General features: G+C 40.9%; 2 protein-coding genes across 3 annotated transcripts in view; both read right to left on the bottom strand.

The window, feature by feature from the left end:
• Positions 1–95: 95 nt before the first annotated feature.
• Positions 96–6,862, bottom strand: pdia4 (protein disulfide isomerase family A, member 4). Of its 2 annotated transcripts, none has more exons than XM_028569030.1 (10): positions 6,565–6,862; positions 5,919–6,096; positions 5,596–5,801; positions 5,343–5,481; positions 4,771–4,976; positions 2,890–3,048; positions 2,554–2,705; positions 2,173–2,329; positions 1,126–1,359; positions 96–765 (listed from the first exon to the last, which is right to left on the bottom strand). In XM_028569030.1, the coding sequence occupies exons 1-10, from the start codon at positions 6,638–6,640 to the stop codon at positions 350–352; spliced, it is 1,923 nt and encodes a 640-aa protein (XP_028424831.1). In that variant the 5' UTR covers positions 6,641–6,862; the 3' UTR covers positions 96–349. The 2 variants fall into 2 exon arrangements, with proteins under 2 accessions (XP_028424831.1, XP_028424832.1); XM_028569031.1 differs by having other exon boundaries at positions 5,919–6,087.
• Positions 6,863–7,371: 509 nt separating this feature from the next.
• Positions 7,372–17,397, bottom strand: part of pkd1l1 (polycystin 1 like 1, transient receptor potential channel interacting) — a 43,795-nt gene continuing 33,769 nt past the window's right edge. The window contains exons 35-56 of the mRNA XM_028569976.1: positions 17,200–17,299; positions 16,967–17,095; positions 16,683–16,856; positions 16,410–16,596; positions 15,694–15,788; positions 15,127–15,611; positions 14,876–14,960; positions 14,522–14,707; positions 14,318–14,436; positions 14,090–14,200; positions 13,900–14,008; positions 13,612–13,680; positions 11,615–11,787; positions 11,237–11,462; positions 10,853–10,957; positions 10,338–10,478; positions 9,919–10,053; positions 9,114–9,326; positions 8,803–8,964; positions 8,220–8,387; positions 8,010–8,107; positions 7,372–7,884 (exon numbers count right to left, since the gene is read on the bottom strand). Of these exons, the coding sequence (XP_028425777.1) occupies positions 7,530–7,884; positions 8,010–8,107; positions 8,220–8,387; positions 8,803–8,964; positions 9,114–9,326; positions 9,919–10,053; positions 10,338–10,478; positions 10,853–10,957; positions 11,237–11,462; positions 11,615–11,787; positions 13,612–13,680; positions 13,900–14,008; positions 14,090–14,200; positions 14,318–14,436; positions 14,522–14,707; positions 14,876–14,960; positions 15,127–15,611; positions 15,694–15,788; positions 16,410–16,596; positions 16,683–16,856; positions 16,967–17,095; positions 17,200–17,299 (3,625 nt within the window). The 3' untranslated portion in view covers positions 7,372–7,529. The remainder of the gene's footprint in view (positions 7,885–8,009; positions 8,108–8,219; positions 8,388–8,802; positions 8,965–9,113; positions 9,327–9,918; positions 10,054–10,337; positions 10,479–10,852; positions 10,958–11,236; positions 11,463–11,614; positions 11,788–13,611; positions 13,681–13,899; positions 14,009–14,089; positions 14,201–14,317; positions 14,437–14,521; positions 14,708–14,875; positions 14,961–15,126; positions 15,612–15,693; positions 15,789–16,409; positions 16,597–16,682; positions 16,857–16,966; positions 17,096–17,199; positions 17,300–17,397) is intronic.

The following is a 17,397-nucleotide window of genomic DNA, read 5'->3' as shown; positions in this document are numbered from 1 at the left end:
CTGTTATGTGAAAAGTATGTAATGTCAGCAGTTACATTTGGAATATATTTGCAAAACATGTTCTAGCTTGTATTGATTTACAGTAACAAGTCACATTTGAGCACTGGCCCACAAAAGCGGTCATCATTTCTTATTTTATTTAAAAAGACAGAAATCTTTGATAGTGCTTACATGCTTTTAGAAACAGAAGAAAGCTGAATCTCTTGGAATGAACAGAAACTTAAAAAAAAAGATCACAGCAACTCAGTAACACCATTCAACTCCAGTGTTCCCTTCACCTTCCCAGAGGCCTCCTTAGACTGCACAAGCACGGTTCAAGTTCTTGGCTACTACTCATCGAGAGATGCTTTCAAAGTTCATCTCTCTTCTGTGATAGCTTTGTGGCATGCTTTTCCAAGAACTTGCTTAAGGCCTCTACTGTTCTGTCTCCACTTTCAAATTTGATGGGGCTCTGCTTGTTGTTGCTTGGGGCAAAGTATATGGTGGGGAAGCCTTCCGCTTTGTAGCTCTCATTTGGCACGTCGTTGGCTGTGCTGTCCATTTTGGCGATGACCAGGTTCTTCTCCCCCTTGTACTTCTTGCCCAGAGCCAAATAGTCTGGCTCCAATTTCTTACAGTGGCCACACCAGGGAGCATAAAACTCAATCAGGACATCCTTCTGGGTATCCATGACGATCTCATCAAAGGTCTTTCCTACTACAACCTTAACTGGTCCTTTGTTGTTCTTTGGCACTGGCTGGGACTTGATGATAGGTTTGAGCTTTCCTGTAGACATGAGAAAGCATTTTTAGTGTTAACCCTTTAAACTGAGCACAACATTATTCTATTAACATTTCTGTAGATTTTCCTTCACATTTATCATTCACTTTGAGTGTAATTCAAGGTTTTGGTCAGCACTAAAGTGTCAATTACACCATATTGTATAATATGATTCTGAATGATATGATCACATGTATTTTATGCACAGTATATGTAAGGAATATTATGGCAGCAAATCTAATTAATTTGACACTTTCAAAAGTGAAAGTTGGGCTTTTATAAAATAGTTTTAACGCAAGCCAGGCTCCTTTTACATGAGCCCCTCCTTTAAAAAAAATTCCTAAGACACAACAACTCAACACTCACCTTTCTTGAAAGCCATAACAAAGTCTCTCAGTACGTCAGAGTCAAACTCCTCTGGCTGCATGGCAAACTTCTTGCCTCCATCTGCCAGAATTCCCACATTAACTTCCTCTCCACTGTCGCTAAGGCCCAGGCTCTTAAGCTCTTCTGCGTAGTCCTCCTCATCACCGATGGCAAATGTGTACTCTGGGAAGTCCTTGGCCACCTCAAGAACCTTGGACCTCCAGAACTGCGTAGCTAAAAATGAAAGACTGCATTGTAAATCCTCCACAGGTGGTAATTGTTAAAAAGTCATAAAGAAATAGTAAAATGTCAAAGTGTAGAATGTCAAAAATAAAAATCATAGTACAGTAAGCTGTTAAAAAGTGTAGTAAAAAACAAAGTCATAAAAAATGTCTAAAAAGGTCATGGTGTGTCATAAAAAATAATGTCATAAATGATAGTATAGTATGCAATATAAAAAAGTCATCGTATGTTGAAAAAAAGTATAGTATATCAAAAAAATCTGAAAACAGACATAATATAGTATGTTGAAAAAAATCATAAGTCACAGCATGTCAAATCAGAAAAAGTCTTAGTATAGTTTGTCGAAAAAAATAAGTCGAAAAACATATGTCATAGTATGTCGACAAAAGTCAGTTCGTGGAAAAGTCATAGTATAGTAGGTTTCTAAAAAGTCAGATATTAAGTCGCAAAATATAACTCATAGAATGTCAAACAGAAAAAAGCCATAATGTTGAAAAAAGTATTTGTCATAAAAAGAATACTCAAAGTGTCATAAATCATAGTATAGCATGTTGAAAAAAAATTTATAAAAGTATAAGTGAAATGAAAAGTATAGTATCTTGGAAAAAGTCATTAAAAAAAGTATTAGTATGTTTAAAAAAAGCCATGTTATAGTATGCCGAAAAAAATAGTATAGTATGTCGAAAGTCATGAAAAAGCCATAGTTTAGTTTGTCATAAAAATGCCATATCATGTACTCCTAAGATTACTAGCCGTTTAGCAAGATCCCAGTCAAAACTATTAACCTAAAAATAAGAAACTCACCTTTCCTGAAGTCAAAGCTAAAGTCAACTCCATAGTACACAACCACTAGGGGTCTTTTGGTGTAGCGCTTGGCGTCATTGCTTGGTTTTCTGTGGCCCACCAGAGGAGTCACATGCTTTTTGAAGAACTCCTGCACTTCTGACACCAATGTAGAGTCCTATGTAATAAATGAATGAATGTGTTTAGATCAAAAGTGACTCTTCTAAATAAATAAATTTAGACAGAGAGTCTCAAGCACTTGTCAGGTTAAACCCCTTATTGCTATTCTAGTCTTTTTTCCACTGATACTAGAACTGAAAGAAAGCAGTCACGTATGATTGAGTTTCATTCCCTATGACACCAATGCTAATCACACCCAGTGAAGAAAAAAAAAAAAGTTACCTCCACTGCGAGTGTGTGTGACGCTGGCTCGTGCTTTGAGCGGAACTTTTCAGGCTGAACGATGACAATCTGACTGGGCGAAGCTTTGAGCAGTTTGGCCACTTCAGAGCTGAAGGAGTGACGGAAGGTGAAGTCTTCCCTCAGTGTATTACCTGCAGGACAGACAGCCAGCAATGAGAACACTAGCCACACGTCCAACAGTTTCCAAGACAGTCAGGCAGAGATACTTTGACATTATGATGGATCACTCAACTCAAGCAAAGCTTGCTTTACATAGCACACGCTGGCATTAAGTGAAGAACAACTTGAACATAACTCCAAGCTCATGGTACTTACAGGCCTCAATGTAGAGCTCATAGGCTGCATCCTGTTCACTGGAGAACACACCAACTATGACCGCATCGTCACCATCCTTTATGAGCTCCTGCACCTGCTTTACTGCCTGGACCTGCTTGGACGGAGGCCCTGCCTGCTCACTCATGTAGTCGACAATGCCTAGAAAGAAAGAAAGAAAGAAAGAAAGAAAGAGGTGGATCAACTGAGATGGAGAACCTAAGATAAGATGTGCACACAGGATTGCATGCATGCATACAAATTAGGGCAAATGGCTATATGAATGAGATAATAAAGAGTTAATGCAAATTCCTTTTAACGCCACCTGCGGTTTGTTTGTTTTTTTACACGGATTAATAAACACACGTCCTGTTATTCGGGCCTCAGGCCACTCAGTGTGGAAAATCAGGAAGCGATGCAGCAGTAACATTGTGGATGGCTAGCAGAAAAAGTTAAGTGCTATGCGATAACATCCAGGGCATCGCCAAACCCGCCATCCACCATTTGGCTCGCTCTGGCGGACTTAAAACGCATCTCCGGTCTGATCTACGAGGAGACCGGCTGTGTGCAGAAGGCGTTTCTGGAGAACGTGATCTGTGATGCCGTTACCTAACACCGTGCACGCCAAGAGGATGACGGTGACTGCCGTGGCTGTGGTGTACGCGCTAAAGAGGCAGCCTGCATCAGCGTTAAGCCCGATCCTGAATCACAAATAAAAGGCTCTTTTAAGAGCCACACACTTAATCTCAAGGTCAAGATACAAAAAAGGAAACAAACCTCCTTGCCATTCAAAAGACCCTTTTCTTAATCCATTTCTGCACAAGTTCCATTTAAAAGCCCTTCCAGATGGTTCTCTTGACTTAAAGTGCTCATATTATGCTGATAGATAGATATTTTTTTGTGCACGTTATAGGTTTACAAAATGAAAAAAGCCCAAAGTCCACCCCAAAGGGACTTACCATCTCCAACAGAAAACACTGTTCACAAACTGCTCCAAACAGCTCTATTGTAGTCCAGCCTTTACTTCCGTGACGACTGTGCGTCACTTTGTAACACACGTTATAATGCTCGCCTAGCTGCTAGCGTGGCACGCCCTCATACTCTGCTTCTGACTGGCTGGTAGTGTTGACCTAGCTGCTGCGCACGTGTGACTCCAAACAAAGATGGAACAGAAGTGTGATGCCTCACTCTGTAGCTAAAACAGAGTGCTCAACACACAGGGTGAAAAGAGTAGCTGCAGCAATGTGCAGTACAAAAAAAAAAAAAAAAAAAAAAAAAAAATAGTGTTTTTTGAAACTACATAAACCTATTCTGGTACAACCTCTAAATACAATTATGAACCTGAAAATGAGCATAAGACACTTTAAGTTATTTGCATGTACTGTCGATGTGAATTGAGTTACCACTGGAGTACATTTAGGGCTGTGCTCGATTGAAGAAATTCTTAGTCGACTAACACTCATTCAATTGTATCGACTAATCGATTAGTTGATTTAATCGACAGATCTGTAAATCTGAGTTTCTCCGCAAAGAGTCATGCAAAAGCACCACTTTAATTCTTGTGTTTACCAGAGATGTGCTCGTACGTTTCTTGGAAATAAGCCATTCAGCATGAAAAAAAAAAGCATAAAACATGACTAATCGACTAAAGAAATCTAAGTTGACTAAGACCAAAACGACCGATTAGTTGACTAATCACCTGGGCATTACAAACTTGATAAATATTCCTTTTAAAGTACATTTAGAACAGATAAATTGCAGCAATTAATCGTGAGTTGACTATGGAAAATAATGCGATTCAATATTTCCGATCGATTTACAGCCCTTATACAAAGAATACATGGAAAACAGCGGCTCGTATTAGTGTCCATGGTGTCCACCTACCATGCTGCTCTCTGGGCCCGTTGTAGTCGAACATCTTGCCTTTCCTGAAGATCTTGATGGTGGGATAGCCGGTTACGTCAAAACGTGTGGCTATCTCACTCTCAACAGTGGCGTCCACCTTGGCCAGAGGAATGGGAGGAGAGCGCGTGCTCAACTCCTTGGCTGCCTTCTCGTACTCTGGAGCCAAACGCTTACAGTGTCCGCACCTGAAGGAGAGTTATACAGGCAGCTAATGAGGAACGTTTTATTAGCCTTAACAGCAGCTATTGAAAAACTCAACTACCACTGCAATAGATGTCAGTGTCTCACTTTAAAAGCAACATTAGAGAACTTTTCCCGCTTCGGTCCCCCTACAGGTTGGAAGCGGAATTGTCCATCACATTACACTGTCCGGTTCATTCGAACTACAGATCCGCTACCCAATCTGGCAAACTTGCACAATTTAATGTAATGGACAATTCCGCTTACAATCCGTAGGGGGGACCGAAGCGGGAAAAGTTCTCTAGTGTTGCTTTAAAGCCAACAAAACAGTGACTATTGACGTTTGTATTTTATAACAGACAGTGACTGACCACGGAGCGTAGAACTCCACCAGGATGATGTCAGCATTGTTAACCGTCTCATCAAAGTTGTCCTTGGTCAGCACCAGAGTCGCCTCAGGAGGGGGCTTCCAATCTGGCTGAGCTACCTCTTTTACCCGGGCGACAATAGCTGCAACACACAGGCAATCAACATATTACAGCCAAAACTTAAAAAAAAAAAAATAATATGTCAAGTTTGGTTTGAAAGGACAGGAGGATGATTAAAAGAATTAATTGCCCCTACCCTTCTCTGTCCTTTCTCCGTCATAGTCCAGAGCTTCCCCATTTTTCATGATCTTAATGGTGGGATAGCCAGACACGTCGAACCTGCTCGCTATGTCACTGGCTAGTGTTGCATCCACTTTGGCCACAGGTATAGGAGGGTCATTCTCCTTAAGAGTCTGGGCGATTTTTTCATACTCTGGGGCAAACTGTTTGCAGTGGCCACACCTAAAGATAAACAAAGAATACAGACATATTATAAAGTTTGCAGGGATATGGAAAGTAAGAGGGATGCTGTAAAATCTTTGCAAATGGGGAATGGCCAGGAGGAATACCAAGACGCACCATGGTGCATAAAACTCAATCAGAACGGTGTCTCTGCCCTCCATGAAAGTGTCATAGTTGTTGTTGGTCAAAACCAGCACTCCGTTCTCTTCTTTCACCTCTGTGCCGTCATCCTCCTCCTCCTCCTCCTCGTCGTCACTGTTCTCTTCATCAGAATCCTCCTTCTCCTCTGCAACATCTCACAGCAGACAAGAAAGGGACACAGAGTGATTCCAGGAGTACAAGCTCAGACAATGTTTTCCATCACACAATGCTGCTTGTTTTAATGCTTAAACATTTGATAACATGTAGCAAGCGTTAGCAACATATATCCTGTTTGTACATGAGGGATACACCTGTACTTTCACAATGCTGCACATTAACAGTGTAACGTTACAACAGAAACAGCTAACGTTAACCATTATGATGTTGAACATGCCCAAGACTCGCAATCCTGGCGCTTGCGTATGTGTGTGGCAGCCCTGATAACATTAGCTTATCTGTCCTGTTAGCTAACATAACTAGCAGAGTTTCTACAGTAACTTAGCTAGCTAGTTTGCATAATAATAAATAGCAGGAAACACAGCGCAGCTGCGACATTGTTTCACTTAAATAACTCTTTCAGTTGCATTAAACACATTAGGTTGTAAAAATGACTTGGACTTACCATCTTCACATCTGCTGAGAGTTGCAAAATGTGCAACGCCGAGCAACACTACCAGCAGCAGAGCAACCTTCTTCATTGTCCACAAGTGATGAGGCCCGGGTTTAACGACGTGCTTGTCCGAAGTAGCCGGCTTATTAACTAACGCTGATGAATGTCATCAAAATACTGTCGGCTGAACAGACCCGCTGTCCGGATCAATACTGACGTGTGGCTGTAAACGCCTTTGGCTAGTGGTTTCATACAAACTAATCACTTCCGAAATCACTCACACCGCCTCCTTCGTCTGGAACTTGTCTGACTTGCCACGTTGTGATTGGTCCTCATCATCGGCTGCCCTCCAATCACAACTCGCCACTCAATTCTACGTTTAACTATGCTATTGGATACTTCTATTGATTGTTTCTCTCTATGTGTATATGGGCTAGTGGGTTAGAGAGACCACATTTGATTTAGAAACCTTGTTTTGTGATAGACCCCATGTCTATGTCAGCTCTTATTAGTGAATAAGGATGGTCAATGCAGAGCATCTAACCAAAAGACATTTATTTATAGCTAATTAGTATGCCTAACTTTAGATTTGATTCCCTATTGTAAAAAGTAGAATAATCAATTTATTAATGACTTTTTACCCCCACCTTGCAACCAAAAAAACGTTATATTTAAACATTGCAAAGGTTTATTTGAGTTTGGTAAACCATTAATAAAATGATCATTACTAAACTACAAAGTCATGAAGTATACAGAGAAACAATGCAAATACTATGTATCAAAACTCTTAGAAAACTTATTTCAAATGGTTATGTGATCCTGGTAATATTATTTGCAAAAAAACGGAGATGAAATAAGATGCTGGGCACATACAGTAAAATACAGTATATCTTAATAGAATAAAAAATACAGACTGCAGATCTTGTGTTTGAAATGTTTGCAGTGTCCCAGCCACAACTGTTCTCTCCATAAGGACCCTATTGTTCATCTGGCTCTACACTCCCAGGCTTCTCGTGGATCAGAACTTCCACCACCTGTGTAGCCTGCATTTTACTTAAGCAGCAACTGTCATTTGTTTTAGTCCACTGGTCAACTTGCTTGTCCAGAACATCTTCTGTCCAAACCCTGATGAGTGATGCCGACTCTGGGAGGGGCAGATAGTCCGGTGCCTTAAAATAATAAATCGGGAGCTCTCGATCTTTTGGGTTTTTTTCAGCTCTTGTTCCAGGTTGTTGCAATTTATCCGATGCCACTACAATGCCTGAGGAGGAATGGTCACCGCTTTGGCCTCTCTGCTTCAGGAACTGCAGTGTCTCCAGTTCAAGCCTGGACCTGGTAATGCAGTGAGTGGTATGCACAAAAACGGGGAACCTATTATCATTTTGTAATTTATGATATTTTAATTTTTGCTTAAGAAAGGCTTATAGCCTTAGTAGACTCTCGATAAATGTTATTACCCGAGCAGGTGAGATGCAGGGAGGGTTTCTTCATGGCCACTGACATCTGTGAGATCATTCACCTTTGTCTCTTCTGTCATTTGTGTTCTTACAAAGTCCTGTAACAGAATCACAGTGTTCAAACAGCATTGACTTTCCACAATACACCTTTTTCAAATAATGTATTGTATGTGAGGAATAGGTATGGGTGTATGCATGTATCTGGCTCACCTGTGCGTCCATGTTGGAGGGCTCCTGTATCATGGGTGAGATGACAGGACTGTCCACCCTGTAGCGATGGGCATTCGGGGTAAGAGTGTGGTGCAGACTGTTTGAGAGGGTGTTAAGTCTGAGCAATAGTTCATCTACTAAGCTTTCAAACTCCTCAAAGTAATAAGTCTGAAAAACCAGAAGGCATAAGTACAAATAGAATTACAAATAGATTGGTATGATGTGTAACATTTGAGGAACTATGATAAGAGACAACGGGATAATAATTCTCACCATAGTCACAGATGGTCACACCAAGGTTATTTAACAATGATATACACACACACACATATATATATATATATATATATATATAGGACAGCTGAAGACATGAAAAGGGGAGAGAGAGGGGGAATGACGCGGAGTCGAACCCACGGCCGCTGCTTCGAGGATTAAACTTCTATATAGGGGCGCCTGCTCTGCCAGGTGAGCTTCCCAGGTGCCCACAATGATATATATTTAAAACGATACACAGAAACTTTAATGGTCTGTCAAATGTATTTTGACATTGCTGTTTTTTTGGACTGAGCAGCGTTTTCCTTACCCTCCCTTGCTCGTGATTGTCAGTCCATGCTCGTCTATGCTGCCCCGTAAACTCAGAGACCCTCCGTCTGATGTAGCCGGCTAATTCTGCTACGGTGAAGACATTCCTCCAGCTTTGAGATCTTTTGGCAGTTCTGACCAATGAGGACACCACGCCTATCACCTACAAGAAACAAAGATGGCTGTTCAAACACAACTCTGACACATTGTGCAAAGACTTAATGTATGCATAAATCAGCCAGTCACATATATTCAGTAACAAATTCTTACAAAGAAAAAAAAACGTAATGATATAGTATACTGTATATGTACCATTGCTGTCCACACCACAGAGGACAGATAGAGAACTCCACGGTAAAGAAAATCCCGCCCAGAGAAGAGGGGGCCCCTCGCGGCCCTGAGACCCCAGCAGTGACAGAGCAGCGTCTGTAGGGAGCGAGAAAGTGAGCTGAAGGCCCAGGAGCTTTGTGCAAACAGGAGATTCCCCACGCAGGACAGCGCCACCATCAGGATAAGACCTGAAACCTAGGACAGTATGAGGAGATCATTTTTATATTTTCTGCTTGCTTTTTGTTTCTTACTAAATGCCCACTTTAGAATAATAACATCCTGACATTTTAGTGGGAAATACTCGTATAACCAGGTCTTTGACAGCTGCTTTAAGATGGTGAGAATCTAGAATAATAATATCAGCATTTCATGTGTGGGTAGGACACTTCATCCCCAGAAAAACTGCATTAATGAGATGCTCAAAAATTGACTATCATTTCCAGTCATTTTCCAAGTCCTCCAACTGGACAGGAGTGTAGTATATTAATACGACTAATGAAAATCTGACAGAGACAACATGTACCATTATGTTATCATTGCCAAAGGAACAATCTCACACTGTAGCACACCTAAAGGCAAAACATGTGTCGTACCACATTGATGGTTATTATTTATTATTTCCCTACAAACAGCACTATTTCTGATGATATAATCATACATCATTTGTAAACTGGGTCCTATGCCTGTGAGCTACCTGTTACAATAATGTTTAAAATAATATTTCAACATGTATTGCTTGGAATGAAGACCATTCCTAACTGGTGGTATTGCTACACAATGTGTTTACCGTTGGCCAGAAAAGGCTGGCGAGTGATCGGGTGATGAGTGCAGCAGAGGTGGCCAAGGTCCTGTTCACCCTCAACACAGTCACACACTTTATGGTGAGAAGGAAGAGCGTAACGCCACGCAGAGTACGAATACACTGCAGGCACAAAAGACATCTTAATCCCTTTTAATCATTGCTGTCATCTTTAAAACCCTCACCATGACCCCAAGGACTTCTCAACCTTAAAGTTGGGCTTCCCCTTAGTATTTACCTACAAAGTTATATTAAATGTAACATTTTAATTATGTTAAGTACTCATAATTATCTCCTTAAAGCTGAGGCTCTTTCATTTACCAAGGGAGGGTACTGTAACAAACTTATGCAGGACAGATAGTTCTCAACATTAAATATTTGTTTTCCTATCTCTTTCTTTCTCTCACTTGTTCCCAGGTAGCCAGGAGGCTGACATCGACATGTCCTCTGTAATTGTGTTTCTGCAGCTGCTGCACAATCTCCACGATAATAACGGAGTGATAGATATAATAAACATAGTACATTAAAGATATAGTCAGCAAAATGACCTGCAAAACACAAAGAGAGAGAGAGAGAGAGAGAGAGAGAGAGAGAGGAAGTAAGGTATATTTCTACAGCAGTAACGGCATCATCAGGTACATTTCATGATTCTCTGCATTTAAAACCATGCTGTGTGTTTTGACCTCCAAACTTCACAGGTATGTTAGTCTAAGAGCTACAGGTTACTTTAACCTTTCAGTGAGGGCCTTGTGATCTTGTTTGCATTGGTGTGTGGCCGAGTGTGTGTGCGGGCCTGAGCCTGTTTCCATGTGTCTAATGTATCTTCAAACTGAGTGGATGCAAGTCTTTTACTCTTTTTTGAATTATGTTGGTATCAATATTTTTGCCTGTGTGTGTGTTTCTGTATATGTGATGGACTCACTTCCAGCCAGTTGCAGGGTGTCCTCAAGTATCCTGTCAGCCCTTGCTGCCCTATAGCATACACTTGACCCCAGAGTTGAAGCAGAGACAAAAGAAGGAAGAGGAGCTGAAGGGGAGAAAGAAAAAAACTAAGTAACCTTAAGGCTTTTGACAAAAACTGACAAATAATCTCATGAGATGTTGCATGTACAAAATGTACAGTGTTAGTGCAGAGTTAGAGTGTTATTAAGTCCAATTTGTTTTCCTTTTAAAAATCAACTAAATCATTAATATTTCGTTCAGTAAATCATTGTCTGTAGATTTTGCTTCTTCAGCTGTTGAGTAGCTTTATGGTGGTGTTGAAGATTAATTGTCTTTACAGATAAAAGGTAATGTAGCTTTATACCTGGCACAACATGACAACATAGTCCATTACAGTAGGAATGTGATACACCCTAACTGACTGGACTTTGGCAGAGGGCAGCAGGACACCGGTGGGACTATGCTCAGCGAGCATGGTCACACTGGTGAACAGGTTGGGTGCACTGAACAAGGTGAAGTGGATGGCCACCGTCTGTCTGCCCAGCCAGCCCTCTGCATGCAGGAGCTTTAGTTTGGACACTGCGCCAGACCTGCAGAAGAGCAACGCACAACTGAATAATGATTGGTGACAATATTACAGACATTAGAGTTGATACTGCAGGAAATCATTTCAGCAAAGATCACATTTGGAAAAACTCAAATAATGACCATTTCCACTATGTGTTCCACTATATGTTCTCACTTCATGTGGCCCAAGCCAAGTGTAGCACTTGGTCCAAAGTAGCAGCCTAGGTGACCACATGTCCTTGGAGGCGTTGCAATAGGAACTAAGTCTTTAGATTGTGGGTGAGTGGATGTTCTGCTGCCAGACATGAACAAGCGAAGACATTCTGGCACAAGAGTCCCACTAGAGACCTGAGCAGTCAAACACAGTGCACAGACAGTCAGAATACACACAAGTCAGAACAAACATACATCAAGGTAACGCTTGAAGTAACTGTGACACAATGGTAACTTTTATAAACAATACACCAATAATTAATTAATCTGTCTGATACTCAAATGCATCACTGGACTACTACAGTATATGTGGCCTGGGCCCATGTATGTCAAACAGCGCTCTCTACAGGGGGAGTTAGAGAAAAACACAGCAGTCTACTGATGTCTTGAGTGAGAATACATGTGATTGAATCCCTGTGTCTGTGGACCCACTACAATTTGCATACAGGAAAAACAGAAGTGTTGAGGACGCCATTTCTTTTGCTTTAAACTCTGTCTATAAGCATCTAGATGCACATAAATCATATGCTAGAATGCTATTTATAGACTACAGTTCAGCTTTTAACTCAATGGTCCCAACAAAGCTCATTCATAAACTGAAATGTCTTGGACTTGATGATGCCATTTGTAAATGGATTTTAAATTTTTTGACTTGTCGACCACAAAGGGTCAAAATCAATGGTTGTATCTCAGATGAGCTGTATCTTAGCACTGGTTCACCGCAGGGGTATATTCTGAGCCCCCTGCTGTTTACATTGTATACTCATGACCTCGCAGCATCTCATGATAATAATGTCATAATCAAATACGCCGATGATACAACTATCATTGGGCTGATCAGCTCAAACGATGAATCTCATTATCGCGAGGAAGTGGAGAATGTTGTTCAATGGAGTAATGAAAACAACTTGCTTTTGAACACTTCAAAAACGTGTGAACTTGTTATTGATTTTTGTCACAATAGGATTCAGTTGCCTATTACTATTCATGATTCTGATGTGCAGATTATTGAGAAATGTAAATTTTTGGGTGTGACTCTTTCTCATGATTTGAATTGGAGCTCTAATACGACTAATATTGCTAAGAAAGCGAGACAGCGCCTTGAATTTTTACTATTGTGTAATTGAGAGTGTCCTAACCAGTTGTATTACTGTGTGGTTTGGTAATCTCACTCAAAAAGAGAAGAAGGCTTTGAATAAAGTGGTTCACTCAGCCAGCAGAATTATTGGCTGCACTTTTTTGCTCCTGGAGTTCACATATAAAGCTAGACTATTGAATCGAGCTTTACAACTGTCTAATGATGCCTCAGGCCATCCAGCAGGGGCTTTCTTTGAGATGCTTCCCTCAGGGAGAAGGTATCGTTCTACTGATCGCCATTTACACAGTTTCTTTCCACAAGCTGTGATTGCTTTGAACAAAGCATCTTAAACTAGGCACTTTAAATTTATGTATGGATTTCATTGCACAGCATTTTTATATTGAGCATTTTTAATATTGAGGCTTCATGTGGCTTTGTTTTTTTCTGTTTTTATGTTGTGTCCTCTGATGTGTTGACTTTGCACTTTGAGCTACTTGCACATTTTTTCCAATGCAGGTTACACTGCAAATGGCTAATAAAGTGAATCTGAATCTGCTTTGCTTTGAAGAAAATCAAAGTAGTACATTGGATCATTTTTAGAAAGATGTGGTTGTTTTGCTGTTATTTCACAACACAGAGAATATTATTATTGTTGTTATTATGAAAAAACACTACCAATATATGTTTTCATTGTGCGCAAAATCTGAATTGTTTCCTCTTCAAACACATTTTGGTCAATCTAACATTTAAAAAAAATCATCATAATTATTTTCCCAGTAACTGAATTAATGATGCCATATGTTTGTAATGAAATGAGTGAATTTAGTCTAAACAGGTGGTGGAATACTGCATGTGAATGCATGTCTCATTTTGTTACTTACCTTGCCCTGAAATGAGCTGGACACCTCCGTCTTCCACAGGATTGGATCTCCAATCAAAATGTGTGACTGCTGGTGAAAATGTTTGTTTGGTTTCATAATGATGAAATATAAAATCTGATATTTCCTTCACAAGGACATTTCTTTGAGTGGGTTATAGAGACTTTCATACATTGCCAAGGTACATTCTTTTCATATTTCACTAAATGACATTGGATGGATGAATCCTTTTCATTGTATTTTAGAATATTTCATGGAGTGATGAATCACTGCAGAGCTTGTGTAGCTTACCTCAGTTGCGACTGATGAATTCTTGTACAGTAAATTAAGAAGACTGGTCTGTGCCCACTTCCACCAGTGCTCATGCTTTTGTATGGACATAAATGCATTATCATGGCCCCTGTTGAAAGATAAAAAAAATATTTTGGAGTGTGTCAAAGAGCTATAGGGACAAAGAGAGAGATGTGTATGCACACAATACCTTATAAACTGTTTTCTGACAGCTTTATTGAGGTGGTAATGGTCAGTGAATGAGCTGCCATGATTTATACACAGCATCAGGATGAGCATGGAGCCACAGACAGACAAATCCCTGGATGAAAAGAGGAGGATATAATTCCTTATACAGCTTTAAAGCAGGTACACACACACACACACACACACACACACACACACACACACACACACACACACACACACACACACCTACCTAAGAGTGTTATGGATAAGTGTCTCTCTTCTTTTCTTTCTGCGGGTTTTCCTCAGCTCTGCTGGAGTCGGCGGCCGCACAAAACGGAGGTACCTGGCTCGCTGACGAGCTCCAAGCAGCTATTAATCACAGATAATTGACTCTATGTTTTAACAGAAAAAACAGGTGAGAACACAATAAAATATAATAGAGTCGGGCTATCACCTTTTCAAGGTATGAGCATCTTTCCTGGGGAAAGGCAAATGTCCCAAACTGCTCTTCTGTCGGCTTAGCACCATGGTGGCTCTGCAGTTTTGACGTCTCTATCTCAAACTCTCTTATACTGAAGAAAGTATGAAAGTCTGATCTTTTCCTGTACCAAAAGGAGACAGTCACTGCCATTGTAATTATCTGGAAAAGAAAAATAACATGCTTTTTCATGTACAGTGCAAAGCGTAGTTGTAGTGTAGTGTACTTAGGAGTAAATTGCATTTATTTTCTAGGTAAATGTCATTCAGGATTATGAAATATATGTTTATTTATTGTAATGTAGTTTACAAAAGGCTGGTATTAGTTTACCACAGCTGGCTGGATGAGGAAGATGCAAAACATCAGGGAGAAAAAGAGAGAGTGTATCCATAGCAGAGCCTCGCTGCTGCTGAAACTGACACATGAAAACACACACATATACATAGTTTTTACTGTGAGATACAGATATAAGACAAGATTATGTTTCCAAAAGTCAGTGTTAAAAATAGATAAAGCATAATCCACACCACAGTTCATACATCTTCACAATCATCCATGTACTGCCATCACATATCTACTACCTCATTCCCAGCACTGCAGAAAGCAGCAGACAGGAGACAGACAACAGCAGACACAATGACCAGGCCAGATAGTGACACCACAGAGACACTGGTCTGAATCCTCTCCCTTTCAGCATGGCGATGAGGTAATAAATGCTGTGACCAGCAGCCTGGTGATGGCCGTCTTCCTCCAAGCTGCAGTCAAAAGAACACTTTCCTTGAAGATCTTTCTCCTTCTGAATAGCTTGACCTCCATCCATCGTACCAGACAAAGGAGCAATCTGGGTTCCATGTAACCGGCTGCTTTCACTTATAAGATCAAACTCTTTTCCCTGAGGTGCTTGATCAACATTGTTCCCCTCAGTAATCAGCAACACCTTTTTAAGCGTCGGTCCCATGTTGTTCTCAACTGCTAGAGCTTCCTCCTTTCTTATGATCACATCAGGTTCTTTATCTGTGTTTTTATTCTCCAGAATCGTAGAGGACACTGACAGCAGGCCTGTGCCCTACAAACACAAGAAGAACAGTCAGATAGGGATGAAAAATGTTGTGGGAACAACTAGGATATTGAGGAAGAGCGAGTGTAACCTGGTATTTCTTCCTCCAGGCTTCCTGTGCCCACTGCTGGAGACTGTTCCAAGAGAGATGGGGCTCAAATATACTGCCATTCACTGAAAGGGCATCTGTGAGGAGACAAAACAACAATGAAATAAGGAGAAATAGAAAGGGATGTGAGCAGACAAGAAGAAGAAAAATGCAAAATTCAGATAAAAAAAAATCAAATAGCCCACTGGTAATTTGTCAAACTGTTAGAAACTTATAGAAGATACTCTGTGTTGGACTTAAAGGTGGGGTGCAAAATGTTTGTCTCCCCCCTCTGGCAGTGAAAGTAATTACACAAGTCGACGCGCTTTAGAAAAGCAGTGGGATTCATACTAACCCTGCGATGTGGTCACTCCTGTGAAGAACTGTTAGTGAGTGAGCAAGGTTGGTTGACAGCACTTTGTATACTGCTCATGTAACAAGGTTGTGGAGTTAATAAACTACTTGTTCTGAGTAGAAATAAGCTTTTATCAGCATCCTATCGGTGCACCAGTGTGGTAATGTTGCCACAGACACCACAACTCCTGCATACTGAGAAATACAGAGAGTTTTCTCTGGCGGCGATAGCCTAATCAGCATTGCGTGAACCCACTCGTTTGGCCAGATTGTTTGGCAAGGGCTTGAATGTAACAAACGATTATTTCCATGTAAAAGTCCCGCAACCTAGCGTTAATCTCCCTCCATTTAAGTACAAACCTCACCTTCAAAAAAGTCCTTTTCATTCTTTCTGATCTTCGCGTGTTGGACTCGTGACCCCTTCAGCCTGACCTCACGCAGTCGGAACAGGAAGGATATAACTGCTGCTGCTGGCAATGCTGCCACCACACTTAATAGTCCTGTTGTCACAGAAACAGCTGATACATCTATAATGCCCAAGTCCAACGGCAACTGCAAACAAGGGATAAGGAATTATGGGTAACATTTTGGAACTCTTGTACCCTGAATCTCAAACATTTAAGGTTTTATTAACCTACCGGATTATTCATTTGTGATATGATTACTGTGTTGACACATGCATATCCCAGCAGTAGCAGCAGGCTCACGCCAAGTCTTTGAGAGCGTGTGAACGAGTTAGGGCAGGGACAGCTGTACACAGACAACCAGATGTGGTGGTTGGCCAAGTAGTCGGATAGCTTGAGACACAACATCTGCAATTATACAGGCGGAGACCCAGGGTCACATGGGAGAAGAGATTAAAAGATGTTTGTTCTGTTTTTTAGTTTTTATAAGTGTTCATATGTGTATGTGAGCGCTCTACCTTAGCAAAGCCTATTCCCTTAGTGCAAACTCGCAGCGTTCTCTCCACCCGGCCATCACCTTTGTTCACAGCCAACCAGCACCGAGCAACAAAGAGCCAAGCACGTCCCTCCACATGCCCTCTGCTCACCTGTATTAAAAGTAGACAAAAAAAAAAACATCTTGATGGTCAAATTAAAAGTCCACGCACAGAAGACATAACACATTCACAAACACTTAATAGGTGGATCTTACCTCGGATACCTCCACTTGTTTGAGGTACCAGTTCGGGGAGGGTCCAGAGTTGTCATGCCAGATGTGAACCCCCCACACTGGGCCCAGGCTGTCTGCTGCACTGTGGCGTCACAGACCGAGAATACATCAGTACAGTATGATTGTATTGTGTATTGAGTTTATGCAAAAAAAAAATAATTAACACATTGTCTTTTGTCT

Source organism: Perca flavescens, chromosome 22 (genome assembly GCF_004354835.1).
Source record: "Perca flavescens isolate YP-PL-M2 chromosome 22, PFLA_1.0, whole genome shotgun sequence".
Taxonomy (NCBI): Eukaryota; Metazoa; Chordata; class Actinopteri; order Perciformes; family Percidae; genus Perca; species Perca flavescens.
This window is presented reverse-complemented; position numbering and strand designations above follow the sequence as displayed.